Genomic DNA, 12,534 nt, shown 5'->3' on the forward strand with positions numbered 1-12,534 from the left:
TTCAACTCCAAGGTGCTGATCAGCCTGGAAAGTGAAGCCATTATTTATTATGTGTATTAAAACCAGACCTCTCCAGTGCTGAAGGACAGGTTTAAAAATCTCTGGGTTCCTTCCACCTTAGAAAACCTATTTTTAACAATCTGAATCTCACACCATCCTGTCAAGGCTCTGACACTCCCTAGAAAAGTTCCTCTGGCAGGAATGGATCTTAACAGTGATCCAGGAATAATTTTGCGACAAAACATAAATGTCTGCTGACATAACTAAATTCTTACCTCCATGAACAGCAATGCACTCAGTATTTCCTGCATGAAGTGCACCTCAAGATTCACTTCCACAGCATTTTCAGATGCAGTTCAACAAAATATTCCTGACAAAGCACCTCTGTCCACCTTCTATCCAGAGATTTAGGCTGAAAATTAAACACTGGGACACTTCCTGAGGGACAGCCACCCACTGAGGCTGAATAAATATGAAGCTTTGGAGGAAGGTGCTACTACCACCAGGACTTCAGAAGCTCTTTCTGGCTCTTTGTGACTTTTATAAACTCTTGGTGACCTACCTGGCAATTCAGAAAAGTGAACTGTCTTCAATCTGTGACATTTTAAAATTCTGTGTTAGTCTACTGTCACGTGGTATAGACAGGAGTCAACTATAACCAAAAAAATACACACAGTTGAAGGTGAGTTTTGTTAAAACTGCTGGGAGCTGCCTACATGGCAACTGTTTAATTAACTGTTCAATCACATTTCCAGCAGCCCATTTGAATTTGTGATTCACACTTAAAGGCTGGCAGGATGCTGGGCAATTTCCTTTAAAAAGCTGGATAAGCCCCCATTTGCTGGATACAAGATGCACTGAGATCACTCACAAACACATTGCTCAGCTGCCCAGAGTTGGAGTGTGAGGACAGGCTTGGCCAAAACAACAACCTTCAGAGGGAACCAAACCCCAAAGAAGTCAGATCTTTCTGCCTGCTTCATTCACAGATGTCACAACACAGCTCTGATGTGTTAACTTGTCCCCAGAGTGATGGATGGTGACAACTCTGAGAGAATGACCTGGTGGGAGCAGTCAGTCAGCACAGCGAGGACTTGGGCCTGCACCCAAGTAACTCCAGAATACTGCAAATAGGAAAGGAATTCTGCAAAGCAGCACACATGGGATTTAAGGAGGTTTTAGGAATCAGCACCTAAAATGCTGCTTGTGCACAGATGACTTTAAGCGTTCATGACAGCAACCCCACAATGTGGTTGGTGTAGAGTTCCCAGAATGGAAGGTATTAATCCCATTGGAAGGTCACAGCTGGAAGTTTCACCTTCCAATGGCAATATGGTAAATTCTAACTGTTTAATGGCACTCAGAGCTTTTTGGTAAGAACAAAGTTGTTCCCTCATTGTCCATTTTGGTGGGTTTGGGTTGACTTCCTGGGTGCAGGAGTGGCTGTACACCCCTTGCCAGCCTGCCTGGTGGGGGGGATGAACGTCTGCCTTGCAAAACTGAGAATCAACAGCTCATGAACACCATGAATCAGGATGATCACAAAAAAGAAAAAACACTTCTTCCTCCATGTACCCTCTGATTCATTTTGTCCAAGCCCAGTCCAGCAGCATCTGTTCCCAGAGCAGGCAGAGGAGACTCCACAAGTGACGAAGCTGGAATGGCAGGCAGGAAGAAGCCGAATTGTGCGTTCCAGCCTCATGGTCAAGGCCTCGTGGTGGTCATGGTGCTGCCTCTGGACTGGCAGCGTTACTTGAAGGTGGCATTGAAGGCCCTGCCGATGACCAGCCTGCGCACCTCGCTGGTGCCCGCCCCGATCTCGTAGAGCTTGGCATCGCGCAGGAAGCGCCCCATGGGGTAGTCATTGATGTAACCGTTCCCACCTGCCACACAAAAAAAGCCACAAGTCACTCCTTGTCCCTGATTTCAGGGCTGAGGGTGGGACAGCAGAGGGAAATGTTCTTGCACTGTGCTTGGCTCTGTCCAGCCATCAGTGACTCACCCAGGCACTGGATTCCATCCAGGGCCACCTGCGTCGCACACTCTGCTGAGTACAGGATCACTCCGGCACAGTCCTATGGGACAGTCACAAAGGGACGGTCAGGAAAGGTGTCACCTGCCCATCTCCACTCCCTGTGCTGCCCTCACGCTGCTATCACTCTACAGACACTTGCTAAGAGCCCTGAACTACTTGATCACAAAGCACAGGGACGGGAGCTCCAGCAGTGTCCCTGTTACTATAGAATGCTCACAGCAGGTCTGCAAAGGCCACATGAAGACAGAAGAAGGAAAAAAATAAAAAGTGCACCAAAGAAGATGGCTCTCTCACAAAAGCCCATCAATCTCCCAGGAGGCCAGCATGACTTGCTTTGGGATGCATAGATCTGTGCTCCCACTGTTAAACACTCAACATCCTTCTCTAACAGAGGTGTGGTGACATGTGGAGGCGACAACTCTAACAACTGCTACAGCCCTTACAACAACCAGGACATCTGTCTGGGCTTCCAATAAACACCTACTGATGCTCCTAAATATTCTTGCCTTGTAAAAGGAGGTTTGCTTTTAATTTGTGAGTGAAAAAAGGTACTTTGGGCGTGAAAAAAAGACCCTTTGGGCTGTGGGGACTCATTGTACAGAGGCTCCCCCCCGCTGAGGCTCTGGGACTGGAGGAATTGCCCCAGGACACAGCCCAGGTAGGAGTTGAGCTCACCTTGGCGTTGAAGTGGCCCTGGTCACAGGCTTTGGCCACATTGTAGACGTACTGCCGGCAGGCCATGAGCCGGGTGTACATATCTGCCATCTTGCCCTGCATGAGCTGCACGCCCCAAAGACAAGGGATGTTAATTAACACGAGTGAGGGGAACCAGCCATTCCTCAAAATACCTGAGAGAAACTAGACATGGGAGGAGACATGGACCCAGCAGACATGAGGGACCTGGAGGTTCTGTTAAGCCACAGACCCTAGATATCAGCCACAGTCCCTCAGCCACCAACAGCGATCTCAGGGGAGCAGGCTCAGAGGTCTTTCCACCTTCTCACACCATCATAGATCCCAGGATTCCTTGAGTTGGAAGGGACCTTGAAGTTCATCCAATTCCATCTCCTTGCCATGAGCAGGAACCTTCCACTAGCCCAGGCTGCTCATTATCACATCATGCAGCCCCAGCATAATCAGCAGGTGACCTTCTCCATGCAATGCCCCCACCACAACAAAGCTCTCAGTCTTCTCAGTTTTAAAGAGAAAAGAGGACAAAAAGTCTCAATTCCTTTTCTGCCTCACCTGGAAGTGACCAATTTTCTGTCCAAATGCTTCTCTGACATGCAGGTATGGAATTGCGTGGTCAAGAACAGCTTGCATGAGCCTAAGAAGAGCAGAAGGAAGAGAGAAACAGCAGAAATATTAATTAATAATGATTTAACTTTGGAAACGTAACCCAAGGCAAAAAGGTTCTCATAGCTGAAGTGATATCCCTGCTGTCTTCCTACAGCTCCACTCAAAAAAGGCCAAGAATAAAATCCAAAGGTTCCATATTTCTCCCCAGTGCTCATTTGGGACTTCATCCTGTGGGAAGGTCTGACCTTTTAATTCAGGAGACTGAGACTTGAGGAGCTTTCTCACAACCACAGCTAGGACAGTTTGTGCTCCTCTTAGCTCCAGAGGCCCTCAACTCAAGGAATATCAGCCAATACCATTAAAAAACCCACAGGTAAGAACAAGAAGGGGAAAAAAATCCTCCTCATGTTTTGTGGAAGTTGATCTTTCCACAAGAGGATTAGCCCAGAGAGACCACTTGGGAGGACAAAAGGACTGTGGGGTGCCAATAATTACTGGGGAGCTTAAGGTTTGAATAAATAAAGAATAAACCAGTTTGTGAGTCTCTAGATAGTGTGTTAGATTCTAAGGAATTGGTAACACAAATGAGCTGGTTATTCCCTGAGTAATAACACAGGGATACACGAGCCAGCAACTGGGGACTGAAGCAGATTTATATCTGTGGATTTTTTTTTATCAAGACTGATAATTTCCAAAGTCTGCTCTGGAGGGTCAGTGGACACTGGCAGGCAGACTTGCAAACATTCCTTCTGGCATTGCTTCTCTTATCCCTTGCCTGTCACAGGGGGCTCCACGGAGATGCTTTCAAATTGGAAAAACACTGCATGAGGAGCTGAGAGCTCAAGGATGAGGCAGAGCACATTTGAGTGAGCAGTGGCTGCTGAGAGGGCCCTGAGGACCTTCAGGAGCATCCAGTCGAGCAGCTGTGCTGGTGCTGGAGCTCTGTGCTGGTTTTGACTGGGACACCCAGCAGCCACAGGATCTCCTTGCAACTTGCTTCCTTCCCACATTTGATCCAGCCTCTCTCTTCTGCTGCCCCTGTAACCCAGTTCTCCATCCAGGATCCATCCTACCAAGAGCTGCAGGCCCCCAGGGATCCCCACCTGCCTTGGTGATCACCAAGGACCCTTCTGGCCTTACAACCTACAAAAGATGACAATCCCTTACCCTAGGGGACCCCCGGACAGCACGAGCCTCTCCAGGTCCAATCCACTCATCAAAACATAGACTCCTTTGCTCAGTGTCCCCAAGACATTTTCAGCTGCAAAGAGCAAAGGAAAAGTGATTTATTTATGTGCAAAACTCAGACAAGCTGCTCACTGAGAGCCTGTGCTCACTGGGGAGAGAAGCAACCTGGGCCAGCGGAAGATGTCCCTGCCCACGGCAGGGGGTGGGACTGGATGAGCTTAAGGTTCCTTCCAGCCCAAATCATCCTGGGATTCTATGAAAAATTACTGAATAGCCCGAAAAAATTCCTGGAAAAAACTGTTTCAGCTTCCAAAGCCAAAAATTAGCAGGAGCATTAATGGCCAGAATGCCGAGTGCATTAACTTCCAACACTGCAGTGATTTGCTTCTCCATGTCATCATCCTCTTTCCACGAGAACATGTTGTTCCCTGTGGATGACTCCTGGGACATGATTAGAGCACCGGGGCACTGGCCTTTATGATTTCAGGGTGGAGGGATCCAACACAGTTAGAAATGTTAGGTTTCAGCTGAAACTCTTCCACTTTAACTTTTGAAAGTGTATATGGGGAGCAGGAGAGCTCCTTGCTCTGCAAATGTGCAATCAGGATTTTTATGATAAGACATCTTCTCCATTTGCTCTAGAAAGGCTGGAATTTTTCTATCAACAAAAATTGCCACTGGAATAACAAATGCTGCTGTTACAGAGTCCTCCGTTGTGCTAATTAACAGGGGAAAGGATGTCCATTTTCAGCCCCTGGCCCCAAAAGAACTCAGAAATGTTACAAAAGCCTGTTGGAAAATCTCCAGTGAAAAAACCTTTAGGGCAAACTAGCTCGCCTCCATACAAGACAGGAGCACTAATTGAAACAAGTTTCTTGGGAAGCTTCAGCAAGGCTTTGGAGAAGCAGTGGTTAAGAACTAGGTCCATGAGGGTGAAAGAGCAGTGACCTGACAAACGACTGCTCCCTCCCTGCAATCCAGCAGATTGCACTTTTCCAGTTCCATCAGCTCCCTCAGAGGCTGCCAGAGAGGAGATAAGCATCTGCAAAGCCCTCCAGGTCACAGGCTGAACATGCATGTAATTAGTGATCCAATTTATCCGATCAAGAATGCCAGAAACCACCATGATTTGAAGCCAACTCACCAGGGACCTTGCAGTCTTCAAAGATCAATTCACAGGTATTAGATCCTCTCATTCCCAGTTTATCCAGCTTCTGGGCTGTCCTGAAACCTGGCATTCCCTGCAAAGTCAAGGCAGTAAAAATACACTTCATGTCTCAGTTCCAACAGACTTAGAAAAAAAAGTCATGAGAGATCTGTGAAATTCCCCTGACCACAGGAACATGTGTAGGGTGGCAGGAGGGAGATAAAGTGACCTAAGAACAAGACCAGGTCTAAGCGCAAATGCAGAGAAAGCAGATGGACAGAGAAACACACACATATGAACCCTGTGCATCCATTTTCTAATGCACACAAACAGCAAAGAAATAAATTATTTGGACAGCTGCCAACACAGGCTCTCCTACAGCAAGGGTTGGAAGCTCTGCCAGTAACTGAACTGTTCTAATAATGAAGTTACGTCCATCAAAAGGTTTACTGATCTCAGATTTCGTTTTATTAAATGTTCCTTTCCTGCCTGAAAGGCTGAAAGTAGTTTGTCTTTAAGGAAGAGGCTGGCAGATATGGAAGGAAAACCAGCTGACTTCCAAATGAGGCAGTTAAGATGAAGGATTCTGCTTTAAAACCCTGTGGGAATGACTGAACGTACCCTCTCCACGATGAAGGCGGTTATGCCTTGGGAGGCCGGGACAGCGTTCATGTCAGTTTTAGCGTAGACGATGAGAACATCCGCATCCGGCCCATTGGTGATCCAGAATTTGTTCCCATTCAAAACAAAGAAGTCTCCTGGAAGCCAAGAGATGAAATCTGTTAGCTCATGACAGCAACACTGGTATTCCCACTCTATTTATTCCCTGACAGGCTTCCCAGAATCACTTAGGTTGGAAAAGACCTCCAAGATCATGGAGTCCAACCTTTGGTCCATCACCACCTTGTGAACCAGACCAGAGCATGAGTGCCATGGCCAAATATTCTTTGAACACCTCCAGGGATGTGTTCATGTGTTTCTTCAGCACCTCCCTGGGCAGCACAGGACAGGCTTTACCTTTCTTGTCTGCTTTCAGCTTCATGGACACAACATCAGAGCCAGCATTTGGCTCGCTCATGGCTAAGGCTCCAATGTGTTCCCCGCTGATTAGCTGGAAGAAAGGACAAATATTAGCAAAAGATGAAGACCAGGAGCATTGTTTGTGTTCCCTCTTTAGCCTCCTGGCCTGTTTTCCTGCACCAAACCTCCACAGTCACTGTTCTCTGCAAGAACTCAGGGAGCTGCTGCTCCCAGCACAGCTCGAGCAAGAAGCTCCCTTGCACTGCATGAAGGAACAGAACCAAGTCCCAGAGGGATGAGAAGGGTGACTCAGCTCTGTCTGAGCCACACAAGCGCAGCCCTGCTTGCACAACACATGAGGAAGGTGCCAAGGAACCATGCAGGCAGCCATATGCCTGTCCCCAGCTCCTGCCTGGGCTTTCTGCTGCCCTTTTACACAAACAGGAGCTGGTGAACACAAAAGGCCAACGAGGGGGTGAAAAGGGATGGGAAAGTTCTCTGCAATGTTCTCCTGGCCTAGTCCCCCCACACTCACCCCACAACAGCAGATGGACCCTCCTCCTGTGCCTGCTCACACCAGGCTCTGGCAGAGCTGTTGCTTCTGCTTCACTGTTATTTCATCCTACCCTTTTCTCCTTGCCTTTTTTTCCCTCCCTGTGTACTTTCATCCATCTTCTCCTCCCTTTGATCTCTACTTTTTTTTTAAAAAGAAGACTCAATGCTTAAGATGTGTTTAACCAATTCAATCCATCAGTGCATTGCTACAGAAGTCCCAATGAAGTGCTCAAATCTAGTTAAGCACATTTAAGTGCTCTGTCAGGAGCCAAAATAAGTCAGAGCTGAAGTGACTTCACATCTCATTGAAAGGCAGAGAATGAAGCATGAAAATACACCTGAGGAAGGAGGACAATTCGGGGTTACACATTTGCAGGCTGCACAGTGCTTTGAGGAAGTGACACTGTACTTGGCACATTGTTTAAATCAAGTTTCTTGTGCTGATAATTTCACTGATAATCTCAGTAGCTGGGATTCAATGTGCTCATTGTTTTTACATGCATTTAAAAATGGAAATCTAATTAATGCACTTCTGAGTTGCAACATCAATGCCCCAAGTGATGATGAAGTTTCACATGTAGTTAATTAACAGCCAAACCAAGTAGTTGGGCAGTGAGAAATGGAGACTATAAAATACAAAAGCAGTGACTTTCATTCAGAGATCTCAGAGTGATTTGGGAATTGGAAAGAATATTCTCCAGTATCACCTCAAAGCCTCCCTTAGTAACATAGCTCCAGATGGGCAAGTTTGGCATGTTCAGTATTTCCTAACTTTTAGTCACTGACATCTGCTGGTGCTTAGGATGTCATCCTTGCAGCCAGGATCCAAATGCTTTCCAGTATTGTCCTTCCTCCAGCCACCTACCTTGGGCAGGTACTTGTGCTTCTGGGCCTCGTTGCCGTTGCGCACGAGCTGGTTGATGCACAGGTTGGAGTGGGCCCCGTAGCTGAGCCCCACGGACGCTGACGCACGGGAGATCTCCTCCATCACCAGCACGTGGTCCAGGTATCCCAGGGCAGATCCACCGTATTCCGCTGGGAAGAGAGGAAAAAGCTCACGTTACCCACCACGTGCACAAGATCCCAAGGCTGGGCTCAGTCTCCAATGAAATCCAAGACACTGAGAATGTTTCTGGGTTTGACTGTCACCATCCCTGAGCTGGGCACTTCTGGCTTTCCCCATCCTCTCTGAATTTCATTTTTCTCACCTTAAAGTCACAGGGATATTTTGTCTTCAAATCAAATAATCCATAACTGACTTGTATAACATAGTTTATATGTAGAACATGCACAAGGACACATCTTGAACATGCTACTGACATTGAGTAATAATGAGTCCTTCTTATTAACCTTAGTATTATCACAAAGATTAAATCACCAAGTTGCAACCTCCTTAAGGTGAGAAAAAAGGACACAGGCAAGGTTTGTAAAATCCATGTATGTTTGCACCTAAACAAGTGAGGAATTCTCAAACTGCTCAAAAATGTGGCACTAAGAACTTTTCTAAGCCTACAAATGCACAGGACAACAGAATTTTGATGTGTGGCCAACTGAGAACGAGAATGGTCCATAAATGTAATTCGTCAGTGACAAGCATGTAGATTTCAAGAGAGGATGAAGCAAAACAGAGCAGCACTGGGAGCCCAGCTAGGCACATGGAGCTGAGCCTAAAACTAATAGTGAAGATTAAAATCACACAGTAGAACAGGGAGTGAGAAGGCAGGTAAAAAGAGAAGGCTGAGAAATGCGTAATGGCCTTGAGGCGCCAACAGCCTACATAAATATACACACGTACCTCTAAACACATTTATATACACACACATACAGCCACCTCCCAACCTAAAAGCTTTGCTTTCCAGGTGGGAAGCAAGTGGTTGTACTGCTAAGAGAAGCCCTACAACAGGACATGAATGCCAAGAAGCAGCTGGAGAGATAAACTGGGAGCACTTACTCGTCATCAATGTGGAGGCTGCAAGCAAGAGCAACAAGGTAAGAGCAAATCTCTGCGCTCAGAGTGACCAAAGGGCACAGCTCCAAGGGGCCGCTGTCCCAAATTCCTCAAATTAACACCACAGCCACTGTCATCACACACAGCCTTTCTCTCCCATGTCCCTCATTTCGACTCCTGCTTTTATCTGCAGGGCCCTTTATTCTCTAAAATCTCTCCCTACCACAAACCCAAGTTTAGGGGTTTGGTATCAGTATCATAAAAGATGGTCTTAACAATTTCTTATGTACTCCAAAGCAAGAGAGTTTTTTATTAATTCCTATATAATGGTTGGGTTTGGTGCTTTTGCCTCAAGAAAGGTGAGGTAACTGTGAGCAGCACAAATCCAGGATTGCTTTGCACTGCAAGAGGAAAAGCGAAATGATCCTGCCAGACACCTCCTCATATAACACAAACCATGGTGTGATTTCAAATGATGCTGTGCTTTCAAAGCTACTCTTTGTATATGATATGCCTGTATTATCATTCCATGGAAATGACATATTTACATTTCTTCACTTTGCACTTTATAAAACAAATGGAAAGTTACAAACATCACAGCTATCTTAGTTTTAGGAAGAAAACAAACAGCACAGTTATTCAAAATGTTCCCTTAATAGACTTGATGCACTGGCACCCAAACATGTCATTTAATTGTGTACACCCTCCTAAGATTCCACACAATCCTAAATCCCACTCTCCTCCAACAAAACCAACATCAATAAAGAAACACACAAATCCAAAATAAAGTGAAAAATCTTGGGCATAAGAGGGTTTGAGGTAAACCTTTGAGGAAATCAAGGAGGACAGGACTCGTGAGGGGATGGCTTATTTATAGTGTGGGAAACTGCTGTAAGCCTCAGGCACAACATCAAAGAAGAAAGAAGGTAAGTGTGAGGAAAAACAGGAGCAGCAGTAAATGGGGAAGAGGAGAGAGAGAAAGCAGAAATGCAGAGTCTTTCAGTACTGAAAGCGAGGCAGAGGCATTATTCTGATGCATTGCTATTCAGCTGGATTCTGCAGAGCCTTTGCACAGCCACATCTAGAAAACAGACTTTTCCATGGGGAAAGAAAGGCCCCATCAGCCGCTTTTCTCCACTAAGGGCTTCTCCTCATTACCCTGCCTTGGTGCATTCAGCATGATCACACTCATCTGTAACACTCATCACAACACTTTTCACTAACCTGCACAAGGCTGAATAAGATTTGCCCTGATTTTTTTCCGACTGGTTGGCTGTGGTCACTCCCCATTAGTTATCACAGCTTTTCAGGGCATTATTTTAGACCCTTTAACTTCTCCCATTACAGATGGATGTTTGTTCTGGGATACTTTTATCTCTAGCTCTCATTCTTCAAAACTTGCTTCAGATTAGAAAGGCACAAATATGTTTGAGCTACATGTGTTACATCTGGAGAAACCATTTCTGAGCAGTGCTTTTAAATTGTGAAAGGCATTTTGTCTAACAATGAAAAAGGATCCAAAGTCAGAGAAGAAGAAAAACAGTTGGGAAAGAGTTTTTCAAAACACAACGATAGGACAAAATAGATGCCACATCACAGACAAGGCTGTTGTGAACTGGAAAGTGAGAGTTTAAGTAGTCTCTCATTTGTTTGAAGAATCATCCATCAGAAGGCAAAAGCTCAGAGGAGACTTACCAGGGGCTGTGATTCCCAGAACTCCCAGTTCTCCAAGTTTCTTCCAAAAGTCCTACGAATACAGAACAAGCAATCAGCCCAAACCGGCAGTCTGGGCATCAGCATAACAAGTTCCCCCAGGCAGTTCACTGGACACATCCATTTATCTGCAAGGTATAATGAGAATGAGGCAAATACAACCCTAATTCCTGTTCCTCATCCAGTGCAGCTCCATTCTTGGAACTGAGAAACCACACAGATTTAAGGACTGTTAACCCAGACTAGTTATGCTACACATGGGAGGAGTTAGTGGAATTCAGTGACAATTCACATGCCAAATTTAATTCTGGAAAGACACCTCCTAAGATTTAACTTTTTGCCCACTCCAATGAAAATTTTTGTGTAACAGTATAAACTATCCATTACCAAAACCCTGGAAATATGAAGCTATGAGATGGCACTTTAAAACTCTTCCAGTAAAACAGGAGCTGGCAGCTAAAGCCAATGAAGCATCCTTGGGGGAAGATTTAAAAAATGGGAATGCTACAGCCATGACAAAATGCAGTAGCAAAGGATGTTGTAACCAGGGAGGCCCACACGTGTCCTGGTGGGGCATCTCCCTGCTGTTCCCTTCCTCTGCTATGTGATGGACACACAGGTGAGTGCTCCTCACGTGGCCCTGGTGTCCGGCAATAATTATCAGAGACTTCAAAAAGTATCATACAATAGCTCTGGATGACATCTGGAATGCCAGGCTAAATTTATACACTTCACTTCAAAGCTGCACATACATCCCTGGAAATGTCAACATCAGAGCTCTAGGAAATGCTGGCAGATGTTTAGAGCTTTTTGAGTCTTGTGGAGCTTATAAAAGCCAATAGTCAGATCTCTCATTTCCATCAATCAAAGCACCCTGTGGCACAGGATTTGTTTGGGTTATTAGAAAGGCAAGTTTCAGCATTTGTACACAATGTTTTCACAGCAAATCTGAAGAGGAAATTCATGTCCAAGAAAGGGACTGAGTCAGGAGTATACAAAACAGACATTGGGGAAGGAATCAGAACAGACAGGCAGGAATGCCATGATAAGAATCCAAAGGAGACCATTATCCATCTTTATTATGAATATTATAGCTGGGTTCTGCCCCAGGTTGCTGAAAGTTGGTAACAAATGCTAAAACAGGAAATCAAAAAAAGGTTTTCTCTGTGGCTTTTAAGTTTGAAAAGTTAATGCACATGTTCCTGTGGTGTGGCTTGGGATTGTCAGGACTAATGCAGAGATCAAAGCCCAGAGGGCTTTCAGAACCACACATGAAATACTTGCCCGCATGCCTTTGAATTCATTTTCCTGGTCAATCTGTTGGGCCTTTGGAGCCAAATGCTCTTGGCAGAACTTTGTCATGGTCTGTCTAAGCTGGGAAAAGAGGGGAGGAAAAACACATCCATTATATCTCAGCAATATATTGTCATCTTCCCCTGGTCCTGCCAACATTCCCTCACCAGGCCACTCCAGCATCCCAAACCCAGAAGCACAAGACCATAGGGAAATCCATGGTTCAGGCTACCGGCTGAAATACCACATAAGAGGGTAATTTCTTAAATCTTTTAAAAAGGATCTCATGTACTTAAGTCCCTCTCAGCATTTAACCTTAATTGCACCCAGACATGA

General features: G+C 45.6%; 1 protein-coding gene across 1 annotated transcript; it reads right to left on the reverse strand.

The window, feature by feature from the left end:
* Positions 1–687: 687 nt before the first annotated feature.
* Positions 688–12,301, reverse strand: IVD (isovaleryl-CoA dehydrogenase). Its single transcript, XM_041469629.1, has 11 exons — positions 12,190–12,301; positions 10,888–10,939; positions 8,110–8,279; positions 6,687–6,780; positions 6,291–6,427; positions 5,667–5,763; positions 4,502–4,595; positions 3,281–3,362; positions 2,711–2,815; positions 2,003–2,075; positions 688–1,883 (listed from the first exon to the last, which is right to left on the reverse strand). Exons 1-11 carry the CDS (start codon positions 12,265–12,267, stop codon positions 1,750–1,752), a joined length of 1,116 nt encoding a protein of 371 aa, XP_041325563.1. The 5' UTR covers positions 12,268–12,301; the 3' UTR covers positions 688–1,749.
* Between the last annotated feature and the right edge of the window lie 233 nt (positions 12,302–12,534).

Source organism: Pyrgilauda ruficollis, unplaced genomic scaffold (genome assembly GCF_017590135.1).
Source record: "Pyrgilauda ruficollis isolate IOZ18807 unplaced genomic scaffold, ASM1759013v1 scaffold239, whole genome shotgun sequence".
NCBI classification, from domain to species: Eukaryota; Metazoa; Chordata; class Aves; order Passeriformes; family Passeridae; genus Pyrgilauda; species Pyrgilauda ruficollis.

Coding starts and splice junctions, on each gene's coding strand:
- IVD (XM_041469629.1), bottom strand. CDS start 12,267: ATGACAAAGTTCTGCCAAGAGCATTTGGCTCCAAAGGCCCAACAGATT. Junction 6,428..6,686: donor GCTGAAAGCAGACAAGAAAG/GTAAAGCCTGTC, acceptor CTTGGCTTCCAG/GAGACTTCTTTGTTTTGAAT. Junction 3,363..4,501: donor CTGTCCGGGGGTCCCCTAGG/GTAAGGGATTGT, acceptor TGCTCTTCTTAG/GCTCATGCAAGCTGTTCTTG.